General features: G+C 36.3%; 1 protein-coding gene across 5 annotated transcripts in view; it reads left to right on the top strand.

The window, feature by feature from the left end:
• LOC127647013 (receptor-type tyrosine-protein phosphatase F-like) overlaps window positions 1-27658 on the top strand; it is a 321133-nt gene that overhangs the window by 101332 nt on the left and 192143 nt on the right. For all 5 annotated transcript variants that reach the window (XM_052131055.1, XM_052131057.1, XM_052131054.1 and 2 more), the window contains exon 2: window positions 4243-4414. In XM_052131055.1, coding sequence (XP_051987015.1) covers window positions 4324-4414 — 91 coding nt within the window. In that variant the 5' untranslated portion in view covers window positions 4243-4323. The remainder of the gene's footprint in view (window positions 1-4242; window positions 4415-27658) is intronic.

Here is a 27658-nt window from a genome sequence, read left to right as displayed (position 1 = left end):
CCCCTCAAAAACTTCAGCAGCAAAATAGTGCCTTCAACTGACAACTGTCATGAACAACATGGCATAAAAATGCCATTAATCCTCAATAATTCACTGCAACTACAATACTATGAGAATGTGCAAAATGATTGACAGACAGAAAGCGCCAGAGACCGCAGACACATTTTTGTTTGCCGTTTACAGTGTCTAGAGCGTCACAGAGTCCGGTGAGATATCTCACAACCCTTATTTCATATCTTCCAGGTTGTAGGGGGAAAAATGCATACCTGTACATGACAAAATCACTTACAGCACCTTTAAGGGGGCGATTTCTTTTTAAATATATAACTCTCCAATTATATAGCTAATCATTTAATCAGAGCTGTGATTTCAGGCACAAAAACAGAAATGGTTTTTAAATTAATTTACAATCTGAATTAGGGTGACAGCATCAAACTTGAACAGATAAAGATATGCTAAACACACACAAATATATATATATATACTCCCTAATTTAGATAAAGCTCAATGACATGACAATCTTTAAAAAGGAAAGTGCAAATCACACAAAACAATTAGGCCTATTTAAATACACCTCTAGAATGATGAACATGTTTTAAATATTAATATTAAAGAAAAGGAAAAAATGGCATAAGTAATTTGGAAATATATATACACAGTGTGTATATATATATATATATATATATATATATTTTTTTTTTTTTTAAAGAAGTGAAACATTTTATTTTTTAAAGTATTATTAATAGTTTATGTGAAATAAAAAATATGTTATTTGTTTTATATATATTACTTTAAAAATATGTTTGAAACACGTTGTAAAGTAATGATTGTTGTGTTCACTCAAAGTGCAATGAAAGCATTTTCACCATGTGAAATTTTAGTAGAATCTTTTTTTAGTAGAAAATGCTATAATTGTTTTTCAGAAATGTATGAAACCAATTTCGACACAAAGATTCGACAAACAACAACATTTTATAAGGTCTCTAATTTTTATAACCAACCTTTTTTGTCAATGACCCCTAACTAAGTTGCAAACATAGTAATGAACAGCAGCATTTAATTAAATAGTCCTTTATAAAAAGAACTAAAATTCTGTACAGGGAAACAAATCAGTGTTTTTTTCTGCCTATTTACATTGAATGAACTGATTGACTAGAATTAATGGGATTTAGTTTACATAGTTTATGAGTGCATGTTTGATTATATCTTCAAGTCACTTAGCAGTAAAGCTGCGCGAGCAAACAATTTGACATTGAAAACAGCAATGTAGCATTCGGTCGCGCTACGATCTCAGAATAACATGTACCATTTAAGTTAACAAAGTCTGTCACTGGGGTGTTACCTCATAATCGGACCTTTGTTTTACCTCTAGTTAAAATTTATAATGTGTTTTGGGTATATAATTGTACCCTAAGGACTTATTGTCTACCTTTAAAGATACAATTGTACTTTTGTATCTCTGGGACCAAAAAATAAATATATATATACACATGTTTATTTTCAAAACAAGAGTACCACCCAGAGATGTACCTTTAACAGTGCCTTTTTTTTCTGCGAGTGTACACCACTACTCATTGGAAAAATTAGCTTGTTACTGGAAAATTATACCGTTTTACATTAGAGTCCCCTCAGTGTCCCCTGGCATTTTTAGAGACAGATGTAGCCTGCAGGAATGTGAAAGCAGACCTTCAGCTCCTGATCCAACACTGTTTGCCAGATGCCAGCGGTTCCAAACTTTCCTGCTGTGGTGGTTGAGTAATTAGTGCTGGTGTTCGTGGTGTTGCCATGATTATTTTCTCTATGGCAGAGGGGGTGTGTTGGATAGCAGATGTCTGCTTTTGTGTGAGCATGATTAATTAGTCCAGGTCTGGCCAATTACATGATGAGCAGTCCTGGTTAATAGATGAATGCATCATCTTAATCATGAGTGAGTGTGTATGTGCTTGGGGTCGCTACATTAGATTGACACATTTATCCTCGTGAGAACCCTCACCAAACGGCTATTAAGACACACAGACCCACTGTGTGAATCTGGCACATTCTGTGTGTTCTCCTAAGGCCAGAGGTGTCTGCGGTCATTGAAACCCTCTCCCGGGACTCGTTGTGGCTCAAGCTCATTTTCTTCTGTTCAGAGCCACTTAATTAAATTAACACAGTGACATCATTTATTGCGTGAATGATGTCACTGTGTTAAGGGAATAGTTCACTGGGAAATGAAAATTACTGTAGTCATCCCAATGTCATTTTATGTTGTAATTATGTTATTTTTATTTTAGTGAAATAAAAAAGGAAATATTTTAAGAATTGAATGCAGTTTTTTTTTCATACAACGATAGGTTGTCAAGCAAAAAAGGACCAAACACACCATAAAGACGCCAATAGCTATGTTTCCATCCAATTTGTGAATTTAATTTATGGGCAAAACCATAATATTAAAAACGTTTCCCCACGCGAACACCCACGTGTTAAAAATAATAAAATCATCACTTCCGGAGAAATTATAGCCAATGTGAGTCCTTTATTAATAAAATGCTTGCGGTTTAAAGCACACTGACAAAACAATGTAAAGTTCTTTGTCTCATGTCTTGGAGCACTATGTGTGTGCGTTCCTCCTTTGCTGTGTGATAAACCTGCTCATCAGCACAGTTGGTATTCAACTTATTTGCTTTGCAAACAATTTGCAGGCTTTGGATTTTCTGGACACCATTATTTCAGGATGACCAGAGCAACATTTCAGATGTGAGGATTGGTGTACTGCCTTGTCCAATTATGAACATGTTATTCAGTCACATGAATTTTTTTGAAGCACATCTTATATTCCTAATAAATCCAATAGAATTTTACTCTATAAATTTACATTGTGTGTGCATTTCTCATTATTGAATAAAAATGTTTCCACCTCAAGCAAGCGTATACCTATTTTATGCGCATTTTGGAGATTTTATTTGGATCTTGTTTAGGAATTGTAGAGCGGAGGAGGGTGGGGCCGGGCGGAACAACGCACGCCCGGTCCCCAATCAGCCTGATGGGGGTGCGCGAGGGATAAAGGCGGCCGTATTTACAAAAGCTTGAAAGGCTGCGTTTCAAAATAGACTGCAATCAGCTCTTCGGTTAGCGCTTAAGTCAGCATTGTGTAAGAAAGCAGCGCCCTCTAGCGGTCTGGACAGCATTTTTCATTATCCATTACACCGCTATGGAATTTAAAAGAGTAACTTTTTATTTTGAATTGATGTTGTTGACATTTCTGTGGAACTGCCCAACATAATATATTTGCATAATAGGAATTTGTGATGTTTTATTCTATACCGTACAAACATGTAAAATGTAAGTTCTGTTGTTTTGAAAAGCAATAAAGTGTCAAAAATGATTTTCAGTGAAAAAAAGCTTACTTTTCGGTCTGCTCCTCATGCAAAGCTATCATATATGGCTTCAAAACACATGACATTGTCATATGGCATGAGTCATATGGACTACTTTGCTCTTGGGATGATGTAATGGTTTGGAATGTGATGTAATGCTTTAGAATTTTAATTTATATTAGTGTACTTGCATTGCAAGTTGCTGATGTCATTCTCTTATTCTCCTAAAGTACTGGGTTTAAATTAAGTTAAGCTCAATCAATAGCATTTGTGGCATAATGTTGATTACTTTCCCTTTGTTTATTACAAAATAAATAAATAAATAGTTACATTAAGGCACTCAAATTGAAAGTAAATGGGGCCATTCAATAAACATTAAAGCACACATCGTTTCAAAAGTATGGCAAAAGACAAACATTATACATGTTAACATGATTTTAGTGTGATAAAATCGCCTTGTAACCTTATCTGTGTAAAGATATCCCATACAGGGATTGCAGGATTTTGTTGTCATGTCAACAAATTTGTAATATTAGATATAACTGTACACAGAGAAGCGTTGTAAGCAATTTTATCACACTAAAATCATGTTAAAATGTATAATGTTTATGTCTTCTAACCTTTTGAAATGGTGTGTACAGTATTTTAGCGTTTATGAACTGGCCCCATTCTCTTCCATTATAAGTGATTGGATGGAACGTTTTTTTAACTATACTGAACCCAGAACATTCCTTTAATTTCCAAGTTGATTGTGCAAAACAAAGGGAACCAGTTCTCTTGAAATGCTGCTGAAGTAATGTTGTTATGTTTTATCATTTTAATTGATTCAAACTTGCTGTTTGCATTGCTTTCTGATGTCATTCTCGTTCATGTCCTCATTCAGGTCTCACTAAATGATAGCGTGAGCGTGCAGTTGTCCGTCAGGAGTTTAGGGAACCCCTGCGGTGAGTGCCAAGCAAAAATCATGGTGCCACATACTCGACAGGCCTCTCGTCATGGCAGTGCCACATCACTCCTGCTGGTGCTATGCCTGGCAGTGCCAATCCATGCAGACAGTGAGTACTAGACTTTAAAATACACACACAGTTGGCAACATGCGTTCTGGCTTCTCCATTGTTAGATGACTGTTACACCATTCCTTACCATATGCGACCCGACAAGATACACAGTGAACTCGAAACTGCTGCCAGTCTGGGACAATCACAATCAATCAAAGCATATTTAATGTTTAATGTACAGTTATGAGAAGAAGGATTCTAGACCAGTAGGAGCTCTCTGTGGGTGGGGCTACCTGGCACAATGCTACAGAATTAGAAACCAATCGATCAACAAAATGATGCATTGTCGCTCTAATTAATATGAAAGAGATACATTTTATTCAGTTTTGCTTTATCGGGTTGTATCTGGTTAGGACAGTGTTACTGTGTTTCTGTGAGCATGTGTACATGCACAATTTTACATTGATTATTTTTAACAAGCCAACAATTTTTGTGATCATGATAAAGCCTTAATAGGTTTCCTTTATTAGGTAAGGTCATAAAAGGTTTAAGCAACAAACAATCGATACAAGTAGATTTTTGCCCAATTACATTGCATTTAAACATCTTTACGACATTCTTGCCAGTATATTCAATGTTCACAAGTGTTGTGTGCATGCCTGTTCATGTTTTGATGTCAGAAACACAGAATAACCCAACAATTTCATGTAAACACGGTTTTCATTAATTGTTGGATTTTTGCAGATTTTTAGAAGTTATCAGTGTATTTCTGTACATGTAAACACTCACTCTTTGATTATCTGTGATTTAAAAATAAAGTGCTCAGGGATGGTAATACCATACTGTTTGCAAAAAAATACAAATAAAAAGACCTTTTCTAAAGTGGCTGTCATTTTATAACACGTCTCTGCGAAATTACATTTGTCAAGTATGCTTTTCAACTATTTACATTTAGGGAAATCTGATTATTGCTGTCAGCATACTCTGGTAGGAATAAGATGAGGAATTATGGATGTCAAAATATAGATCATTTGGATGAGACAGGAATATGAAATCAATTCCATGTTGTTTGGGTAAAAACTTACAGAAATCTTGCGTATTACAAATCACTTTTGTCTTAAAGGGTTAGTTCACCCAAAAATAAAAATTCTCTACTCATTTACTCACCCTCATGCCATCCCAGATGTGTATGACTTTCTTCTGCTGAACACAAATAAGGATTTTTAGAAGAACATCTCAGCTCTGTAGGTCCATACAATGCTAATTAATGGTGACTAGAGCTTTCAAGCTCCAAAAATCATGTAAAGAAACCTAAAAGAAATCCATTAGACTCCAGTGGTTTAATCCATATTTTCTTAAGCGACATAAAAGGTATGGGTGAGAAACAGATCTATATTTAACTCCTTTATTTTTTTTTTTACTATAAATCTGCACTTTAACTTTCACATTCTGAAAGTGAAAGTAAAAGTGGAGATTTATAGTATAAAAAAAAATATTGAATTATTGATCTGTTTCTCACCCAAAGTGAGAAGTGTCTTCAGAAGACATATATTAAACCACTGGCGTCATATGGATTACTTTTACTATGAAAAAGTTTTTTGGAGCTTCAAAGTTCTGGTCACCATTCACTTGCATTATATGGATCTACAGCGCTGAGATATTCTTCTAAGAATCATAGTTTGTGTTCTGTAGAAAAAAGAAAGTCATACACATCTGGGATGGCATGAGGGTGAGTAAATGATGAGGGAATTTTCTATCCCTTTAATGAATGTGACATGATTCACAATGCATTTAACCTGATTTTAATTATTTTTTTCTGAGGAAATTGTTGCTGTTGTTATTAAAAGAAAGATTGTGTCCTGAAGTGTTAGAGCCCTCATTAGACTACAAAACAAAATAGCTTTCTCGGCTGCAACTAACCACAGCCATTGTGTGTTTACTACAGACTCAGATAAAACGATGATAATAGAGTGTTGGTACATGAGTGTGAGGGGTCAGAGGCATTACGCCATGTAGGCCCTTGAACCCTGAGGCCCATGAAACCAATAAGGACACCAATGACTGACTAACTGGTCACTTATTGCTGAGACTGATCTTTATAGTGGCCATATTAACATGCTGCATGAATCATTTACCTTCCGTTTACATTTCAAAACTAGGACTCACCTTATATGGAATTATAGTCAGGATTAAGAACAATATTTACATCTACTGTTCTTCTGGAAGGTTGATCAAGTAAAATACAGTGGCTTTCTTTTTCCGGCAAGGAGTTAGCTGTTGGCGGCTATGCTATTTTATTCAGAATGTTTTGAACGTTGTTAGTAGGAATACCTGTTAAGTGGTCCATAGGGCTGCGCGATATAGCTAAAATATTTCAGCAATTATTATGAATTTGCTCTGAAATGGCTTCAAATATTAGATTTTATGTTTTTAGACAGAGGAACCATCATTTCAACTAAACAGCCATTAAAATCAAAATGTTTAATGCAAGAAGTAAAATCTACTTAAAATAATCAAAGCATGTTTTCCATGCTGTTGTTCACTAAATTAACAGAAGTAAGAATTACAATTTTTTATATTCTGTACATGCACCAATAAGAATACGCAGGTTATAGGTCGACCAATAGTGGATTTTGCCAATACTGAAAAGGTCATGGTGGAAAAGGCCGATAACGATTAATCCTATTTTTTTTTAATTTTTTTATTTATTTATAATATAATTCATGAAAAAGGATATTCTCAGTCTTGTCTTATTATGACTGCTTGCCAAGTAAATAAATAAATGGGCATGTAACACTGATTTAAAATGATTTGATTAGCTTACTTGTGGTGATCACACAGTGAACCGAGTAGCAGGAAAGATGGCTTGCAATAACCAGATGAGTGAATATCACGGTCTGATACGTGAATGTGCAGTTGTTACTGAGAAATATCAGACTGGCTATACTGACAAATCAGAATCGAGTATTCCAGAGAGCAATGTAATAAGATTAAGTATTAACCAAATCAAGCTTTTTATAGCCTATATAGTCACTAGATGAAGAGGTTATATACTGTACATATGTGTATGTGTGTATATATATATATATATATATATATATATATATATATATATATATATATACACACACACTGTACCAGTTTATTGGTTAATAAGGTTTATTATAATTAACAAGATGTGAAGTTTGAGACACATGGAGGAATATAAAATCGGTTTATATATTATATCGTTTTTGTCTGTCGACCTCTAACGCAGGGTAATAAACAGCCATATATATTGACATTATATATTTTTTAGCAAAGCGGTTTAAAGCATGTAAAATGCCACGTGGGGATGCATATTTCTGAATAATGACACAAATCATTGAATCAGAATTTTAGATTCAACTCTATAAGCATTTTCTGCTGCAGAGGTTTAAATTAGAGACAATATTAAATTAACTTAAATCTCTCATACTCATGAGCTGTGACACAATCTGTAAACATGAAACTAACCAACTGGCACAGTCATTAGAACATTTAAAAGTAGGGATGCACCAATATATCGGCTGGCGATATTTATCGGCTAATTATTGACCAAATTAACACCATATCGGATATAAGCATGAAAATGCTAAAATATAAAAATTATGGTTTGTTTAAAATGTATTTGTAAAAACTCTGTGAATTCAAATTCACAATCCAGAAATAATAATCGCCACAATATGTAGAAGGGATGCCACTCCTAAGAACATGTCATATTAAATTTGTATTATTTATCATTCTCATGATAACGTGGGAATAAAACGCCATGAACGGCCATGACGGTTGTGAAAGCGACATTTACTTATTGGCTACATGATGAGGGAATCATCCAAAACACTTTGAAACCAGTGACTTCTGAGATATCGGAAATTATATATATTGGAAATTATTGTTAGAACAGTAAAAAAGCTTTTGTACCTCTTTATAAATGTTTCATATTATCTGTAAAAATACCTGTATCGACTTGAAGTTTTTTCTATTTTTATCTGTATCGGCCAAAAATGTTCTGAACGGTCCATCCCTACTTAAAAGTGCATTAAAATCATGATTTTTAACCAAAATGATCACAACTAATCTTATTTAAGACATAAATGTTTCATTGTACAGCCCAGCTCTATTGTCCAGAATGACGACAATGACATTATGAATTTTGTGGGAGATTTCTGAAAAGTTCTTGTGGAGAGACTTGGCAGAGATGGCAAATGTTACTGAATTTGCCCTCTGATCTTCTTTGCTTTTCACACTGATAAAGCCCTGAGCACTCATGCAGAACTCATACAGGGGTGAGAAAAGCCTTTAGCATGTTCTTCAGCTGAACACACAGGTTTTCTCACTGTCATAGTCTCTCTCTCTCTCTCTCTCTCTCTCTCTCTCTCTCTCTTCTCAGTGCGAAGTCCTTGCACCAGCATTTTCACCTGCTTGTGTTCACGTTGTGATCTGCTCAATAAATTTGTTTTCCCCCCTCTTACTCTTTGTTTTTCTCTGCTTTCAAGTCTCTGTTGGTCTCCTCACAGTCTAGCGCAGGAAGCAGTTTCAAAGACTAAGCATAGAGTACAAAATGTTTTATTTATGAGAGCAGATACGAGCAACTGTAACATGCCGTTTCAGCAGCACCAGGGCTTATAGAGCTCCTCCTGTACTGATAGATGCCGTTCTGTATCCATGTTCAAAAGCCACTGCTTTGCTAATGCTAATATGGGATTAACGCCAGCAGTCGCTGAAGGAAAGACTTTGCAGGCAGATTTCACCTCTCACATTTCGAGCTAAAAGCCACATGCAGCTTATTAAAGGAATGATGGTGCTGCCTGCTACCTTTTGTTTTTCTATGCCACATCTGTTTATTTATATTCCTTTTTCTCTCTGTGTATGTCTTTCTCTGTTTTCCCAGACAAAAGCAAGTGTACCTTTTCAGACCTTTGGGTTTTAGTGCCTTGACAGGCAGCTTTGATTCTTTTAAATTCATGGGACATTTTTTGGGTGGTATAGCTTAGTAAATAAGAGATTGTTCACGCAAAAATGACACATTTGTCATTATTTACTGATCCTCATGTCACTCAAAACTACTGATAGACTGATTTGATTGGCTAATACTTTGGCATTTTTTAATTATCAGCATCGGATTGGCTGATAAACATAAGAGGTCATCCTTGTGGGGTAATTCTCACGAAATACCGATTTAATTCAGATCACACTTTATTTATTACATTTTTTGTCAAGTAAACAATATCTAATCCATTCTTGTGTCTTTTTTGAAAAAAAAAATTAAATTAATTTGAACTTTATTTGTCAACATTTTGTTTAAAAATCTTATTACCCAAACACACCAACCAAATTTGCACCTTGTTTTTTATAACTTTTTAGAATAATTTCTATTTTTAGGACTTTCGATTTAAAAGTTCTTTTTTCGGTGCGATTAATTATATAAAAAGTAATGCGTAAAAAAAAAAAAATGCAATTAATCACGTTCCTGGATCATATTAAGGAATATTCTTACCACCTGAGCAAGAATCACCTGTTTTCTCCAGGGGGCAGTAAGCGAAACATCAGCTGTATAGGCAATGCACAGCTTATACAGAGAACAAACCACACGTACTGACAGCAGACAGCACAACAAGAGGACGCATTCTTGCATTCAAAAACATGATGGAGCACGAATCCGAATGCAGGGATCTCAAGACGTGTTTTTCAAAGTATTAAACTATGTTTAACTTGACACAGCGACCTCAAAATGCCATGTTTATGATGCAACGCAAGTGAGACGCTCCAAAAGCATCCGTCTGACGTAGGTGTACATTGACATGTCCTTAAACAAGCCCTAATAATTAATCTCGGACAGTTTGATGAATTCAATTACAAAATGGATTGCTGTGAAATATAGCCCAATGATTGGGTTATGTTCAGTAATATGCAAATAAACAATATATTGAATTTTACAGCCACTTTTTGTATTTACTTACCAATGCTTTCCTCTGCCACAATAATGTAATGCAGTTAAATTATCTGAATTATTTTTATAATATATATATAATACATTTTTTATTATTTTGATATAATTATTTCATCATTGTACATTTAATTATTGTTATTTGAGGAGCTTTCTCTGCAAATATTTATGCATGCGATTAATTGTGATTAATTCGATTATAACGTTTTTATTTATAGTTTCTATATACAGTATACTGTAGTTCTGTATATCATTTTTTATAATGTTTTAATTTTTACTTCTTATAACTAAAGATAAATGATCAGATTTTAAAATGCTCTTTTATGCCTACATTTTGAAAGGGGACCTATTATACAAAATTCACTTTTACATGGTGTTTGTACATAAATGTGAGTCGGCAGTGTGTGCACACAACCACACTACAATGTTAAAAGTCTACCCACTCCTCTTTCTTATATTTCTATTAATCAAAAACTGTGTGTCAAAATGATTGGTTTTCGTTTCTGCTCTAAAGTGACGTCACATTAGAGCAGGCCTCGCCTATGACTGGTGATGGACTCCACCCTATTATCATAGCTCCTCCCCTGAGTGATCTACACACAGTCCGCCATTTCTTTCCGTGCTGGAGCAGATACAGTGAGAAGAATAATGTCTCAGCTTCGTAATTGTCATAAGTGTTCTGTTGTTGGCTGTAAAAGTGAACATAAGAGTCTTCATGAACTCCCGGCATCAGAGCCACTGAAGACGCAGTGGAAAAGTTTTGTTTTTGAACAAAATGTGCCCCAAAACCTACAAAAATGTGTGTTTGTTTGTGTCAAACTCCTAAATATATGAATTGTAATTTTGCAATATATGTAACACATCATGAGCACTCACATTAAAATTATGACTCCAGTTATATCAGTAACCTTATAAAAGCTGTTTTATTCTACATGGAGAGGGTCCGCACATGTTACAATCGCATGACCAGCCGAATACTACTCGCTTAATCTTAGTGACTGTCCTGGTATTTGACACTTTCACTCAATGATTAAAGTAATCATGGCTGACTGAGTATAGTACATTTCTACAATGACATCTGAAACTGAAAACTAGTGATTTGAAATTATTCTGCATCCAAACCGCTAGATGTGTGTAAGTCCAAGATGACGCAAAGACAAAAGTTACTTAGTGCATCTTTAAATATAGGTCATCTGCCATTGAAAAATACACAACAACCACTTCAAACACAGATGATTTTCTTTTCTGTAGAGCACAAAGAAGATATTTGGCAGAATTTTCAAGCCACTCTTATGCATACAATGAAAGTGGATGGTGACAACAGCTGTCAAGCTTTTAAAATAGCATAAAAGTAGTCCATATACCTATTCTAGTCCAATGTGCTATACTTTGTCTTTTAAAGCCATATGATAACTTTGTGTGAGGAGCAGACCCAAATTTGAGTTGTTATTCACTGAAAATCTTGCCTTCATTTTTAGTTCTAATGTTCAAACTGGTACTTCAAATACTTTTTCCAGCTATGACGTTTGTGTATAATTTGTATAATCTGTGTTGTGCATTTTTGCATGGATCTTCATTGCACCAGGTTCAAATTCTGCAAGGCTTGATTCATGAACTGTCACCATTGTACCATCGAGCAAGACACTTAACCTCAGCTTACTCCAGGGTTGACTGAACCGGTAATAAGTCAACTGTATGTCACTTTGAATAAAAGCATCAGCTAAATGACAAATGAGACCCCTCACCCCGCACCTGAGTCAGGCCTGACCCGTCTCAGAGCTGAGAGTCTCAAAGGAGTCATGACAGAACAAATGCTCACTGAAGAAGCAGCCAAAGATTCGCCTTACCACCACAGGTTCAAAAAAGATTGATTATTCAAATCACTTCAGATTAGATTAAGAGGCTCTTTGTCTGAATGCATTAGTAGTGCTCCAGTGCGAGAGGGGTTAAAAGGTCTGTGTAACAAGATTTTACTAAATCTGTTTAGATTTCAGGTATATAATGTGTATGCGTGTGTGTGTGTGTGTGTGTGTGTGTGTGTGTGTGCGCGTGTGCATGTGTGTGTGTGTTTTAACAGAGCTTTAGGGTTAGATACCAGCCCATTTTTAACTGTCCTCCGATTATTGATGTCCGGCCTAATTGACGCAGTTGTGAATGGATTTTCTGGATGAATTGTGAAAGCTCAGCCTCCAGTAGCCCTCCTATGTGTTTATGTTTCTCTCTCTTTCTCTTTCTCTTTCTCTTTATCTCTTTCTCTCTCTCTCTCTCTCTCTCACACACACACACACACACACACACACACACACACACACACACATAAACATGCCTTTTAATGTCAGAACTGAAGCATATTAAGTCAATATTATGAAATCATTGTGAAACTGAAGCTTTGGAAACACACTCAAGCAACTAATTGTTTATATTTAGAGTCGCAAAATCACATTACAGTTTTGCATTTGGGTTAATGATGTAACACTTTAATCTATTCATTTATTTAAAATAAAGCATTCAAAATGTGATTCACACCAAAATGGCTTGATGGTATAACTGCAAGAAAACCTCAAAACATTTGGGGGGGGTCATTTGTTTTTCAAAGCATTTCAAAAATAATTATTGCTATTCTCACGTTTTCAAAGTGGAAGGAACATGTGTTATTATGTTTTACTTGATAATTACACCACTTGTCATTGAGTCACGTTTTCTGAACACTGTATGATATTTTCAAAAACACATGTCATTGAACCATTTGCATGTGTGAATTCAGAGCCCCTCAAGAGTTTAGAATGGAAATAATCTGAGGAACTTGACTGTGCTGAATGGAATTTATTGTATGTTATAATGTAGATAAAGTGACTGGATCTGCTACTGCACAGAGCTCAACTTTGATTTATTAATGTGTGAGGGTGTATTTCTGTCAAAAGTAGGAGGATGAGAGCACCTACACAAACACAACAGGAGTAACTAACTAATAGAGAGAACAAAGTCAGTGTTAAAATAAATCTGCAATAACAGCACACATCATGGAAGCCAGAAATACAGCCCTGTGCCATAGTGAGCCTTTTTGGGAAGAGAGAGAGGATGTGTTAAGATTGAGGGGGTTCTGGATCCCCCACGAGAGTAAAGGAAATCCCTATTACAATAACAACTACAAAGATGGACCCCATGCGGTTTCATTTCGAATTTTCAGTCAAATTTCCCCATTTCACAGTGTTTTTTTTTGTTTGTCCCAATTTGAATACAGTAAGTGATCTAAAGGTGATTTTTTTTTTCTGTCTGAATATTCTGAAATACATTGGTAGATCAATTTCATAAAATAATGCTAATCTCCATAATGAGCTTTAGCATTGTTCTTTCATTGAGTTAGCATAGCTAGTCTTGTATAGAACTCAACAGTGCCCTTCTTGGTTTTGGAAGTATTTTTCATATTAATTTCTTCCATAGAGACTTCATAAAAACCAACCAGCTCTGAGGTGAATCGCAACAATACAAACTTTGATTTGAAGCAAGAAAGTGTTCGAAAAAAGGACAAAAAGACAAAGATATTAGACTGTGTACTTAACGTCTTTAATAAGAACATGAACTACAGTCCCATGAAGCATTGCAAATGATGTAAGTACATAAAAACATGTATTCAAATATTGATTTAAAGATGTTCCTTATAAGTTTAGAAACAAAGAAGGTCCCAGGTTCGAATCCTGGCTCAACTGGGCCTTTCTGTGGGGAGCCACCCCGTGTTCGTGTGGGTTTCGTGAATTGGAGACTGTAAATTGCCTCATAGGTGTGAGCGAGAGTCCCCCAGCAACTGGGTGTTGCGTCAGTCTGGCGTAAAACCTGTGTCAAGTCATATATGCAGATCAAGAATGGTCCGCTGTGGTGACGCTATTGGGAGCAGCCGAAAGAAGAATATAAGTATAGAATCAATATATATATATTCATTTTATAGTAGTTTTAGTCGTAGTTTGAGAGTGTACAGAGACCTACTCGGTTGCATCTTTTGCAGTCATGGAAGTCGCTACGGAGCTCTTTTGGTGCGCTTTGTTGACCACATTACTCCGATTATAAAATATTTTGTCAGGATAATGGGCAATGTAGTTATACAGCCTGAATTCTACTATTAAACACATTTTAAATGTATTTGATTATTATTTGTATTTTTTTTGCATGGTCTGATAGCTTCATGGTAGGTCAGTCTTTAAAGGTTTATAAGTTATTGTGTTAACACTTTCTACAAAGCCCATATTTATAATGCATTATAAAGGCATTATACATGCATTATACTGAAATCATAGTGTCTCATAATGCACCTAATAATAAGTTCTAACTTCTCATAAATAATTATAACTTCCGTTATAATACATTATAAGACTTGCCCTACTCATAGTTATAATTTAGAGTATAATGCATTATAACACAAGCAATACAGTTAATGGTGTTAGTGCTGTATAGTGTACACAATCAAAAGACTTTATGATGTGATCATATTATACAGGAAGTGGTGTTTGCCTGCTTTAAGTTACAAAAGCTATATATTCTTATAAACAGCCATAACATAAACTTGTAACATACAATACATTACAAGTCAAACTTATATAATGGAAGTGATTTATATAATAAGTCTCCAAATAAGATGCACAAACATTAAAGTCTATTAAATAGAGTCCAAAAAAATAGAGTTAAAAAGGTGTTTTATGAGACCTTACTAATGCATTATAAATATGGGCTTCATAGAAGTGGGTCCGTTTTGGTAATCATGAAAAAACATTAATGGAATTTATACTTCTGGACCCAGATTGTTATGTTCAATAGAAGTTGCTACTTAATTATGAAATACTTGATGGCTAAATGTTAGAACTTTAAAATAATGTATTAATATTTTCTATTAAAATGAAAAAATGTTAAATAAAGGAGTGCATTTTTGCTGTGTTATCCATATTGGTATTGAGGAACATGAATTTGGCTTTATTTTGGTATTATAAACACTAGGTCTGAAACAATTAGTTGACGTTATCAACAACATCGACGATAAAAAATTGACAACCAAAATTGTAATTGTCAAATAGTCGTTTGATGTCATTTAACGTAACGTGAGATCACATTAAACTCTAATGATGAAGCGTGAGAGCAGTTCACGCCTGACTGAGGAGAGGAAGAATTACACAGATCACAGTCCAGATGCACTCGAAACTTTCCAAACAGTTTCAGGTGATGTAGATCGTGAAGTATGATGGATTTATAATACAAAAATACAAAATAAGTAAATACAGAAGCACTCTCATTGTGGAATAAGAGGAGCCGGAGCTCTTTAAAGGAAACACCCCAGTGTTACATCTTTAAATGCTGTTATACTGAATGTGTTATAGCTTCATTAAAGTTCAAATAATACGGAAGCAGATCATGTAAATAACTACAAACTCCGACACTGGCATTTCTCTGTGCGGTCAGCGCCTCTTCTATGAGTTGCACAAATGTCCCGATCTAAGGGGGAGAGATTGAAACTGCACCGGCTGATGCACACTCTGTCACGGGACGCTCAACCCTCGAGCGCACACACTTAATGCAGCTAGATTATAACTTGATGGCTCACAACTTATTGAATCATAATATATGTCACTATGCATTTCTTATCATGAAGAAAATTGGCAATATACAGCTTTATTAATATGAGAGAGTTTGTTTTTTATGTGAGTTAAAGATGGATTGAAGTGAACAGAAAGGTGAGAGAGGAAGTCTTCGCCCCATTATACACGGCAACAAAATACAGTTTTGATTTGTTTTTGTTTTGGCTTGTTTTACAATATAAATATCTAAAACTCCTTTTAAACAACTTACATTTTCTTTAGCAGCTATACTGCAGAAGAAAAAATTGTTATCTGAGAATGTTAAATATAATATTAAAAATACAAATATTTGAAAATATCTAAAAAAGATGCATTCACCTGAGACGCAGCTTATAAGATATTTAGACTTGCTTTTAGAAAAAAGATCTCTACTACACACTCCCTCTCTACAGTGCTGTATCTTTGTACCTCTGATCTAGAGTTAGTCTGAGATGGCAGCTTAAAAGCCTGAGTGTGATTTTCTGCCCCACTCTATGTATATCTCTCTCTCTCTCTCTCTGTCTCTATCTCTATCTTTCTCTCTCACACACACACACGCACTGTATCTTCTCTCGTTCTTTATTCTCCCTGGGCGCACACCCACACAGTCTGACCCAGACAAATCCAGGAACATAGAGTTCTAACACATGCACTGTTACACATAAGTGACCAGATTTGCCATCAACTGACTATATAGTTGCATTCTATTATATATAATATGACAATGAAAATTTGTCATTAACATTACATTGGATCAGGGCTGGATTTGTAGTCTTGCATACTGGGGATTTTCCCGGTGGGCCGACGCACTGTGGGACGGAGCGGGGTGGTGGGTCGGCCGCGAAATGGGCTGAATGGGTCACGATACGCTAAAATGAGAAGCAGCGTTATGCAGAACAGACCACAAAACGGCGTCGCGATTTGCAGTCGCCCCCAACAAATTTTGGGGCAGTTGCTATGTCAAATCGATTTCTCTTCCCAGTCCAGCCCTGCATTGGATAGAACATGACGATGAGTAAATGATGACAGAACTGCACACATGTGATAAGTATTTTTCATACATCCAATAAAAATCACCTTGAGACATGTCCTTGCAAAAAAATGGAACAAAAAAGTTAAGTCAGTTCAGAGAAAAGACCAAGCAACATTTCTTTGCATTAGATGACAAGATATCAAACCAAGTGTTATTACTGCAATGACATTCAGACATTTTAAGTAATATTTGTCTGTATACTAGCCACTGTATGCTGCCTACTCTTATTATAAAAAAGGTATGTGATGTGAAACTACGGAAGCTGAGAGGTGCCATTTTAGAAAGAAATTAAGAACTAAATGATCAATCAGGTGGTAGAGCAGGTCGGCCTCTAATCGCAGGGTTGGCAGTTCAATTCCCAACCCACATGACTCCACATGCCGAAGTGTCCTTGGGCAAGACACTGAACCCCAAGTTGCTCCCAGTGGCAGGCTAGTGCTTGCATGGCAGCTCTGCTGCCATTGGTGTATGTGTGTGAATGGGACACAGTGTAAAGTGCTTTGGTAACCGCTAAGGTTAAAAAAGGTGCTATATAAGTGCAGACCATTTACCAAATATTTATAAAACTAGTATGAAATGCTGTCACATATCATTTTGACAAATGTAATTGTTCATCCATGTGATTTATGCATATAGACTTTTGACACTGTACACAGTGTACATACTATATATCATAGATCAAGTAGTAGTAGTATAATAGTATGCAATTCTGAACATACTCCAAAAAAGTAGTATTTAAAATGATCCTGAACAAATGATTTGTTATCCGGGGCCTGTTTTATGAAGATTTGAGTCAATTTGATGAACGTTTTGTTATTATGCAAGAGGAAACTGAATAGAGCGGCACACTGGGAGAATCTATTCTTTTCAACAGCCATGTAGACAATTTGTGCACCTCTGCAACTGTTCCTGTGAGCGATTCCTCTCGATGTGCATGACTGATCCAATGTTGCTGCACCGTTAATGAGAACTTTTCAATCCAAAAGCAGCGACTTTGTTTGAAACTTTTGTCATTTGTCATTATAAAATACTGCTCTCCCTGGACTCAGACAGCATTTGACTATCTGGCGCTCTGCCTACATGCCATTAAACCCTGGTTATCCGAGCCCAGATGAGTGAAAGGCCCTGTAGGACAAGAGCAGGGTGTTGAATGACAATGACTCGGCTGCAATGATTGACTCGGTGTGTGTTTGTGGGTTTCTCGGTTCATATTTCATCATGTCATTTCATCCCTGCTGCTTGTATTCTGCTACCAGCAGTGTTTACGGCAGTGTAACCTAAATCACATCCAATGGCCAGTGATACACTTCATCACATATATGGTAGCACTGCAGTTTAAAGGGATAGTTTACACAAATTTTTTTATTATGTAATCAATTACTCACCCTCATGCCGTTCCACCCCCAATATGACTTTCTTTTATTCTGTGGAACACAAAAAAATATGTTAGGCAGAATGTTAGTCTCTTAAGAAGGCTCAGAAGACAGAGAGTCCTATTTTAACTCTTTCCCCACCAAACATGGAATTTTCCGTGTTTTATGAAAAAAAACGCTTCCCCGCCAAACACGGAATTTTCCGGGTTTCCGTGTTTTAGGTGTTATACGGTAAGGAAGACCCCTCCGCATGTTTTGAAAGAGTACGCAACTCTTTGATCAAAGAAACAGACTGCGATCGTCTCAAACATGAAGAAGTGGAGTATTGAGAAGCTCAAATTATCAGACATAAACATGCCTTTTTATCAGCTTTTTATCTGAAATGTTGTTTTTTGACAAAACCGACCTCTGTTCAAGTCGCAATAAAAAAATAACATATGAAGATAAAATAAAATCGTTTTTTTTGCCTAAAAGCAGAGGCTCAGATCTTTATTGTGATATATAGCATCTTCATATATTCATGGAAGAAAATATTCTGCGGGCCATTAAAGTTTAGCGAAAATCGTCAAAAACCCTGGCGGTGGCTGGCAACTTTTTTTTAAAAACGCTGGTGGGGAAAGAGTTAAGAGCGCTAGCGCTATTCCATAACTCGTCAGCGCAAAGTCAGTGGGCCCGGCCATGGATTTTTGGTATATTCGTTCAAACATGTGCTAAGTCTAGGCACAAGTGTTGAAATTGCAAGCTCAATGAGCTATTGGGCTGGGTCAAGTTCAATTTAATTCGTAGTTTCTTCTCCGACACCGCCTACGTCCTATTATACTGTTTAGTCCATTCCTTAAATCAACAGCGATGTAAACAAAGAGCACATTCCTAAGAAATGTAAATGGACTGTATGCAATGAATTAGAAGAATAGAAATATAGACTGCGTCCTTATTGAATGTCATGTATATTTCTAAGAATGTAAGTATTATTAATAATTTTCATCTACTGACACATATCATGGCTAGAATTAACCGTGATTGTATCTGCACACACTTCAATTCTACCAGACAATTTTGAAAATTCTATTAATTTATTGAAACACGAAAAAAGTTAGCAAAAAAATATTTCTATATTCATATTACACTTCAAACTAAACGAAACTTTCATCAAAATAATGCAGTGGTCAAACAAACTTCCAGAAGTTACAGTGACTTAAAAAAATTAAATAGAAATTACACATTTAGCTTAATGCTAACACAATGATTGATAGATAGATAAATATAGGAAGCTATGTTTTTGCTGAGTTCTACATGAACAGGCTTTCTCTCTGAGAAGTTTCTTCTCTTTAATTCTTTATGTTCAGTCATTTAATACACCGCTGTTGCTGCCATCAAAACACTGCTTGTTCACTGTTGGACATCAAATCATCTGCTGTGGGTAATGTTACTGTTAGTATGTTTAATCCATGGGTTTATTTGTGAGGTGCTTTGGAGAGTATTCATGTAGAGTATTTGTAAGAAATCATTCTGAATCGTATCTGACTCTGTTTTATTAAATAATTTAGCTGTAAAAAGGCAAATCAAACTATCAGATGCCGTAAACGACATGTCCTCGCAATATTCAAAATCTAACAGCTGTGCACTTCTGAATGCGTTACTTGAAGCACGTCATCTGTGTACAGGATGCGCAAAAGCGTATTGAAGCACATCATTCAGCATCCGTGATGTGCTATTTTTCAGCTTTTTGTGTTTCTGACTTTTTTACATTAGTAGTTTCGTGGGATAAGAGGTTATCGGTATTTAGTCTATTTAATTGTTGAATATTTATTAGTTAAATGGCTTAGTATCCATGTGTTCTTATGAAACACATCTGATTGGGTAACATGGACATATAATGCAGCCTAATTATACATGGGTTCCTTAACACTGACTAGTCAACTAATAGCTCAGACAATGCACCGACTGGTGGATTAATAGTTTTAAATTGGTAGTTTTGCACATCCCTACCCACAAATTCTTTATTACAGGGTGAAACAAATGTCATTTAAGACACAACTGTACTTCAATATATATTTCTTTCTTGGAAAAAGGAGTTAACATGACTACACATATCAAAAAATAAAATCGCAATACTTACAGAATCGTAATACATATCGAAATGGCATGTAAATATCATTGTAATATCGAATCGGGAGGTCCGTGGCAATTCCCAGCCCAAATAGTTCAGCACAAATCTTAGAAATATTTGTTTCATAAAACAGCTACAACAAGGAGATAAATTGATGTTCTACTATATTTTCTGAGTTTGGACATTAACTTTATTACCACCTGCTGGTGGAACCTCAAAACTGCAAATGCAGGAACTGAAATTAGACTTTGCGCTGAAAACAGACGTGGTTTTGAAATTTTTCTCATGAAGATAGCACTTCATTACTATACAATACACCCACAGTTTGCTTGCATACACCCACAGATAATGCAGACGCTCCTACGCCCACTTGTGCTTTGTGCTGGCACAACAATTGCGCTTAGAATTAGCGCTCTCACGAAAATTGGAAAATACAAAAGTTATTTGTTTTATAAACTCATAAGTCTCATTTTTTATTTCCCCTAAGGAATATTAGGAGAAACATTTCAGATATAGTTGAAACTTAACATAGCAAAACTCAATTACATCTCCTGCATGAGCAATAAAATATTATCCTCTGGGAATTAAAGATCCAAAGATTGAAAAGATTACTTTAATTAAACTAGATTTGTACTTTGGTTTATGAACTTGTTCCTGTCACACTTAAGAAAATCCATTCAATGCAAACTTTTCTCTTGTGAAATCAGACTCTTAGGACCCAATTGTTCAATTTCGTTTAACTCTACTCGCGCTTGCTCTGTTGAAAGGCAATTAAACTGTCATCAGAATGCTAATTTTCTGATTCATACTTCTCTGAGCAATGAATGAGTTTATTAGTCATGTCAGAGCCTTAAATGTAAGACGGTGTGCTGATCACTGTCATATAAGTCAGAGATCTCTGCTCATGTAGGCATTTCACTCGCCGTTTATTGAACAATCTCCTCAACAATCGTATGAGGAACAATACGAACCGGCCCACCCCCACTAACTCACATCAGAGAGTGAGAGAGAGAGGAATTGGTCATGGTGCTGATAATGGGGGCACCATTCTGACTTTCTATCGCTATTTAGACAGAGCCATTACTGTAATGCACCACCCAATGGAGAATAAAAGAGAAGCAATTTCTCTAGGGCTTTATCTCACTCCTCTACTCTTTTCTCCTCTCTTGAATAATAAAACAGGCCAGGCGTTAATGCTGGAGTCTCTTTTACTCGGTTTGAAAGTTTAGTGTCCTTCTCACCTCATTACCACCCACAATATTCAAACCACTTGTAAGTTTACAGAATAAAATGTCTGTTAATGAACCCCAGAGTTCACTCTGTTCATCGGTTTGATTAAGTCTGATAGACTCGTTTATAAATAGATATATTAACACTTTCTGTACTCTCATCCAGTCTGATTCTGTCTCACAGATGTGAAAGCACAACTGGAAGTAAGTGGTGCATCCATAATTAATGAGGATAAATGGCTGGGCTGCTGTGTCTCGATTGATGTTTGGCTAGTTGATGTTTAGGGGCAGAGGGTAAGAGTCTGTCTTCCTGGAAATTCTCAGTTTATTTCACTTCCTGCATGGTTTGTAGGTTCCAAATGGGCAAGGAATCAAAGAAAGGGAAAGATTTCTTATTGGTAATATGCTGTGCAAGCACCAAATGTGAGCAGAACATAAAACATAATAAGAATGTACATAATTGTTGTGTGAATTTATTTTTCTGTGCAACACACGACATGAGTGTAAAACATTTTCAGTTCATGCCTGGAGGAGGATGTCAACCAATATTAACCTTCACCTGTTCAGTTTGCAGCACAACAGCAAAATCTTGATGGTAACAGTGACATACCTGCAACTGGATGAATCTTCAGAGAAATTAAAAGAATGCCTGAAGAAGATCTTTGACCGAAGCGCTGTAATATATTACAGATTTGCAAGCCATAAGAGCTTTTCATATTTTTCCCCATAGTTTTGTGTACGCACCTGATCGTGATGTGTTTATTTATGGATTAAACAGCATTAGCATTTACCATACGTTATCAACTGAAAGAGATTTACCAATGCCAATTACTAAATGATAAAAAATCTTAAATTATAGAGCTGTGACAAGGTTCTCTCTGAACGAGGAAGCGGGAACCGGGTGAACAATCCAACGTGAGTTTTATTTTTGCACTTTTCAGCATCAACCGACAAATTGCTTTTCAGCACATCATAAAATGAATGAACACACAGTCAGCATCGTGCATCTCTCTCTCCACTTCTGGCAGTCTTGACACCCTTTTTATCCCTCTCCAGCTCTCACTGAAACACAGAACAGCTGTTAGAGATCATTTCCCACAGGTGTCAGTCCTTACTTTTCTTCCTCTCCCGGCCTGCTCTCCACAGACATCGCTTGGCCACGCCAACATCACCACAAGAGCTCATATCAAATAATAAAAATAAACTGTCCAAAGTCACGTTAGAGGTCATTCATTTTTTCTTTAGAAAAATCAAGCACTTCATCTGGGAAAAAATGATACTTTGAAAAAATTAATTCAAGCAGTAATGTTTCTAAATAAGTATAGCCTATGGTTTAAAAAGAAATCATTATTTGACATACAAATCACAATAATGGTGACAACCAAAAACAACATATTAAGCATAAAATGAGCTTTGAATAATCACAAAATGACAAATAACTGCAAGTTACAGCAAATACAATAACAGTAGCTTAAATAAAATTGGCAAACAGTAAAGCTAAGAGCATTACATTGTCATTTGCATAATTTATTCATACCGCAAAGCATTTCTGGGAACAGAAGTGCAGCTTGTTGTTCACGCCTGATACAAATGCAGAAAATAAGTCATGAACAATATTACTTTGTAGTTATTTGAGTCTTTGAGACTTTGTTTAAAGGATAACAGAAACAGCACTTGTCAAAGCATTGGGCTTTTCACTTCAAGAATAAACTGGAGCAGGAATTAAAACACTGCAGATATAAAGATGCAACAAACTCACATAGAGTGAAAATATGAGCATTTAATCATCTGCAAAGTTTTACACTTTAAGAAGTATGTTTATTTTGTTTTACATGTATTTATATTTGTTTATATTTATATATGTACATATTCTGGCCAAATTTGATAAAAAAAATATATTTTTTTAAATAAACATTTACACACAGTTATGTGGGTAATTGACATGAAATTAGGCATTGTCATCATTGTCCTGCTGTGTGACACTTTCTTCAACTAACTATTTTAAACAACATTGTATGATCTTATATAGCTATATATATATATACATATATCATATATTATTACTATACTTGTTGTTTCCACAACCTCATATTAACTAAGACAATAGTTTATTTGCAGTTCTAGAAAAAAATTGAAAGGTGATTAAGATCTTAAAAATGTAAAACATTAAGTGGCAGTAAACCGTGCGTCTCATATCTAATCTAACAACACAAACAACAGGGCAGTTGATCTGCTGCTTTTAGAGGTGTTGATACTCATTAATCTAGTGATCTGTCAGCGGGGCAGATTAACAGTGTCCTCACAATGGGCAGAGGGGATTTGGGTTGCATGTTTGTGGTCGACTCTTACCGCACACTTATTCAGATACATAATGTTCACACATTCTTGCAATACTGTGGAGGTAACAAGCATTGCTATTTAGGTAGATAGCTATATATATGCTACAGAAATTTGCTCAGCAAGGTTGTATTGCTCATTACTGTTGCTCCACCATGACAATAGTTGACTAGAATTGTAAACTGACTGTAGAAAACGTCTAGGTTACTATTGTAACCTCCGTTCCCTGATGGAGGGAATGAGACGTTGTGTTGAATAAGCGATTACCTCATGCATCTCTGAACTTGAGAAAAGTCCAATGAGAAATTGGCAGACAGAATTTGCATGTCCCGCCTTCGGACATACAGGTACAAAGGGAGGGAAATGTGTCTGTTCATTCAGGATTTTGCCTGAGGAGCCGAAATTGAGGTTCGGCCGTACAGTGGCTCGGTTCAGCGACGTGGCCGGGAGGACACAATGTCTCGTTCCCTCCATCAGGGAACGGAGGTTACAATAGTAACCTAGATGTTCCTTGTCTGTTGCTCACTTCAACGTTGTGTCGAAGAAGCGACACTAGGTGTCCAATTTTAATCACACCATGCGCTTAACCGTGTACTTGTGCTGCTGATGAAGGTGCGGGCAGGCAGTTGCGTGCCAAAGCGACAGGCCATGTCAGACTGCACGGACCCTTCCCCAACACCACATAAAATCGTCATAACCTTCTGGTTCCCTACACCCCGATATGGGGGGAACAAGGTGACATGCCAAGCATGGGAGCAAGCCGCGCCTTTTCTGGGGCCATCTTAACGCTATCACACGCATCGGGGAAGGCGTTCTTTCCCAATTCCTATTCTTTCAGGGGGGAAAGACCCTACAGAGACCACACCTTCCCAGGCTGGGGGAGGTAAAGAGTGGTGAAATACATCACATGGGATTTCAGGTTGCATATGGAGAATGGCACGGTTTTAGATCCTACCTCATTGGAAGGGAGGAGTTACTACAAAAACGGCGACCAGGGGGGCAGTGAGGACTGCCCAAGGGAGACGCAGGTCTGCTCGCAAAGGGACCATACCACGGAAAATACACACAGGGGGACAAGTCCACACGGGGGCCCGACCTGTGGAGCGCCTATTCTAGTACAGAGTAATTTGAGTACTCGTAGTGGGTCTGGTTGGGGAATTCCTCCGCTGAATTCACGGACCAGAGGGTTAGGGAGGAGTCATCCAGGGAGCCGAGTTAGTGGGATCTTCTGGGATAAGACCGCATGATAATACTGTTTGGAAACCACACTGGTACGGCGGCGGAGCATGATGTGGCCTCCATCTGTTTCTTCTCCGCTGAGGACTGCTGGTCGAAGTCGTCAACGGTGCCGCTGAATAGACCGAGCTGGGAGACGTTTGAGAAAGCTAGCTTTGTATACCTCATTTTCGGCTCCTCAGGCAAAATCCTGAATGGACAGACACAACGTCGAAGTGAGCGACAGACGGGGAAATACAGCTTACGTTAATGGCCTCTATTACACCCATTGTGACAATGCTGAAAATGCAACATTTAGATTTTTTCATTGGGATGGGATGCTATATATGGAACTTCCATATACCACTGACCAAAAAAATGACAACAACAACTCGATATTTTGAAATGTGCAACATTGTTTTCTGTCCATGTTTTATAAATTAAATGACTCGTCAAACATCATAATCTCTCTATCACTTGATTTTAACACTATTGCGCTTTTTTTTCTACACTCTTCCATGTAATGTGTGTCCTTCAAAGATTAAATCAACACATTTTAATCACAAATAGTACAGATGCGCTAAAAAACGTTTAATTAATAAACCGGGACACTGTGAGATGCGTTGATCTCTTAAAGTGACAGTTACCTTTATAGTGCTGGTGAAACAAATGAATGTAAACTCAGTGTTATTACTTGTAAATTATACACATTACATTATATAAAAGATTTTATAGCTCATATCATAATTACTATATATACAATTTCATGACATAATAATTAATTGACAAACAAATTATACACACACACACACACACACACACACACACACACACACACACACACACACACACACACACGTTTATACCTTATTCTGTACATGACCAGCCTGAATGTACCCCACTATTTTTGAAGGATTATTTTTTGATCTCAACTCTTATTATTTAAACTCAAGAGCATTTATATTGTGTATTAAATAACTTAATGTTGCTGAGAAATTCGAATGTGCCTTTTGTGCAATTGTTTTTTCATAAATATTTTTTAAAATGTTTTGCTCATACTTTGTCATTTAATTGTTATTATATTGAATCGAGATTATATCGAATTGTGAACCTCATATCATATATCAAACTGAATGGTGTGGTAACCATATCATCATATCACTATTTCTTCATCTAGTAGATGCTTTTATACAAAATATCTTCCACAAAAATTTTGAATACTCCAAAAAACTATTCATCCTGAGGCAATAATATGAGAATTGTTGCAATAGAAAGTTTCAAATTGCTCAGAAAAAATGGAAGAAGAGAGGATGGTGAGAGATGGTGAGAGAGTTAATTACAGACAGTTGCATTGCATTATAAATTAAATTTACAAAACAGCAATGCATGAAATCACACATAGCTAGAAGCGGGTTTGTTTGTGTTCTCGTGTAAATGTCATTTTTTTCAATGTTACAATACTTTTTTACTTTCCCAGTTTAATACTGTGACCTTTGGAACATGGGGAGAGTTTACAAGAAAACTGTTACAACTAAAAGTAATTATTTTCGGAATTAGATGAAGTCATGCTAATGGCACAGAAATAGCACTTGTCACCTTTAAGAGGGAAGTTTTTGCTTCAAAATCTTCAAAAATGCTAATTCTCACTTCTCACAAACAGACAAATACATTCCACTCTTTGACTTTTGATCCAGCTGCATTCAGCTTTATCCATCCGAGACAATTACACAAATACTCATTTAAATCAAATGCCGGTCTGCAAAGTGCCTTTAAGCTGCAGTTAAAATTTATATCATTAAATCATGAGATTGTAATGAAGTATTTATACAGTACGCCGGCAGACCGCTGCTGCTCTTTTCATGAACTAGAAATGTTTGCATCATGCATGAAATCTTGTTTATGTGAGATCTTTCTTTGCAATTGGTGAAATCTAGATTAATTTTGGGTTACGATTCAAAATAGAGCAAGAGACTCGACCGAAACTCAAAGCAGACATCACTTATGGAGTGAAAATGGGGTGTATATGACGAGGCTTGGATTTTTAGAAAAAGTGACATTCAGAGGTTGTTCATGCACCTCTGATTGGCAGATGGAAATGCTCTGTTTTGTGTTATGGTAAGGTAAGGTAAGGTAAGGTAAGGTATAGTGAGGGTTAATGCACTGATCACCAGAGGAGCCAGCTATTGCTTTCTCTGCCTGAAGAACACACATGAAAGTCAACACTGTAAATATTGCAGTAGTGGGCATCGTATGACTGTGAATCTGTGATGCTTATCCTTTATGATACATCAAGTGTCAGAGGTCATCAGGCAAAGTGGCCCTCGGATATATCAGTCATGAGATGAAGGCTGACCTCTGCATGACCCTGTGTTTGCTCACTGATGTTAATATATGGAGCAGATAATCTTGAAGCTTTTGAGTGAGCAATGTTATGTTTTG

The sequence above is a fragment of the Xyrauchen texanus genome, chromosome 7, assembly GCF_025860055.1.
Source record: "Xyrauchen texanus isolate HMW12.3.18 chromosome 7, RBS_HiC_50CHRs, whole genome shotgun sequence".
NCBI classification, from domain to species: domain Eukaryota; kingdom Metazoa; phylum Chordata; class Actinopteri; order Cypriniformes; family Catostomidae; genus Xyrauchen; species Xyrauchen texanus.
This window is presented reverse-complemented; position numbering and strand designations above follow the sequence as displayed.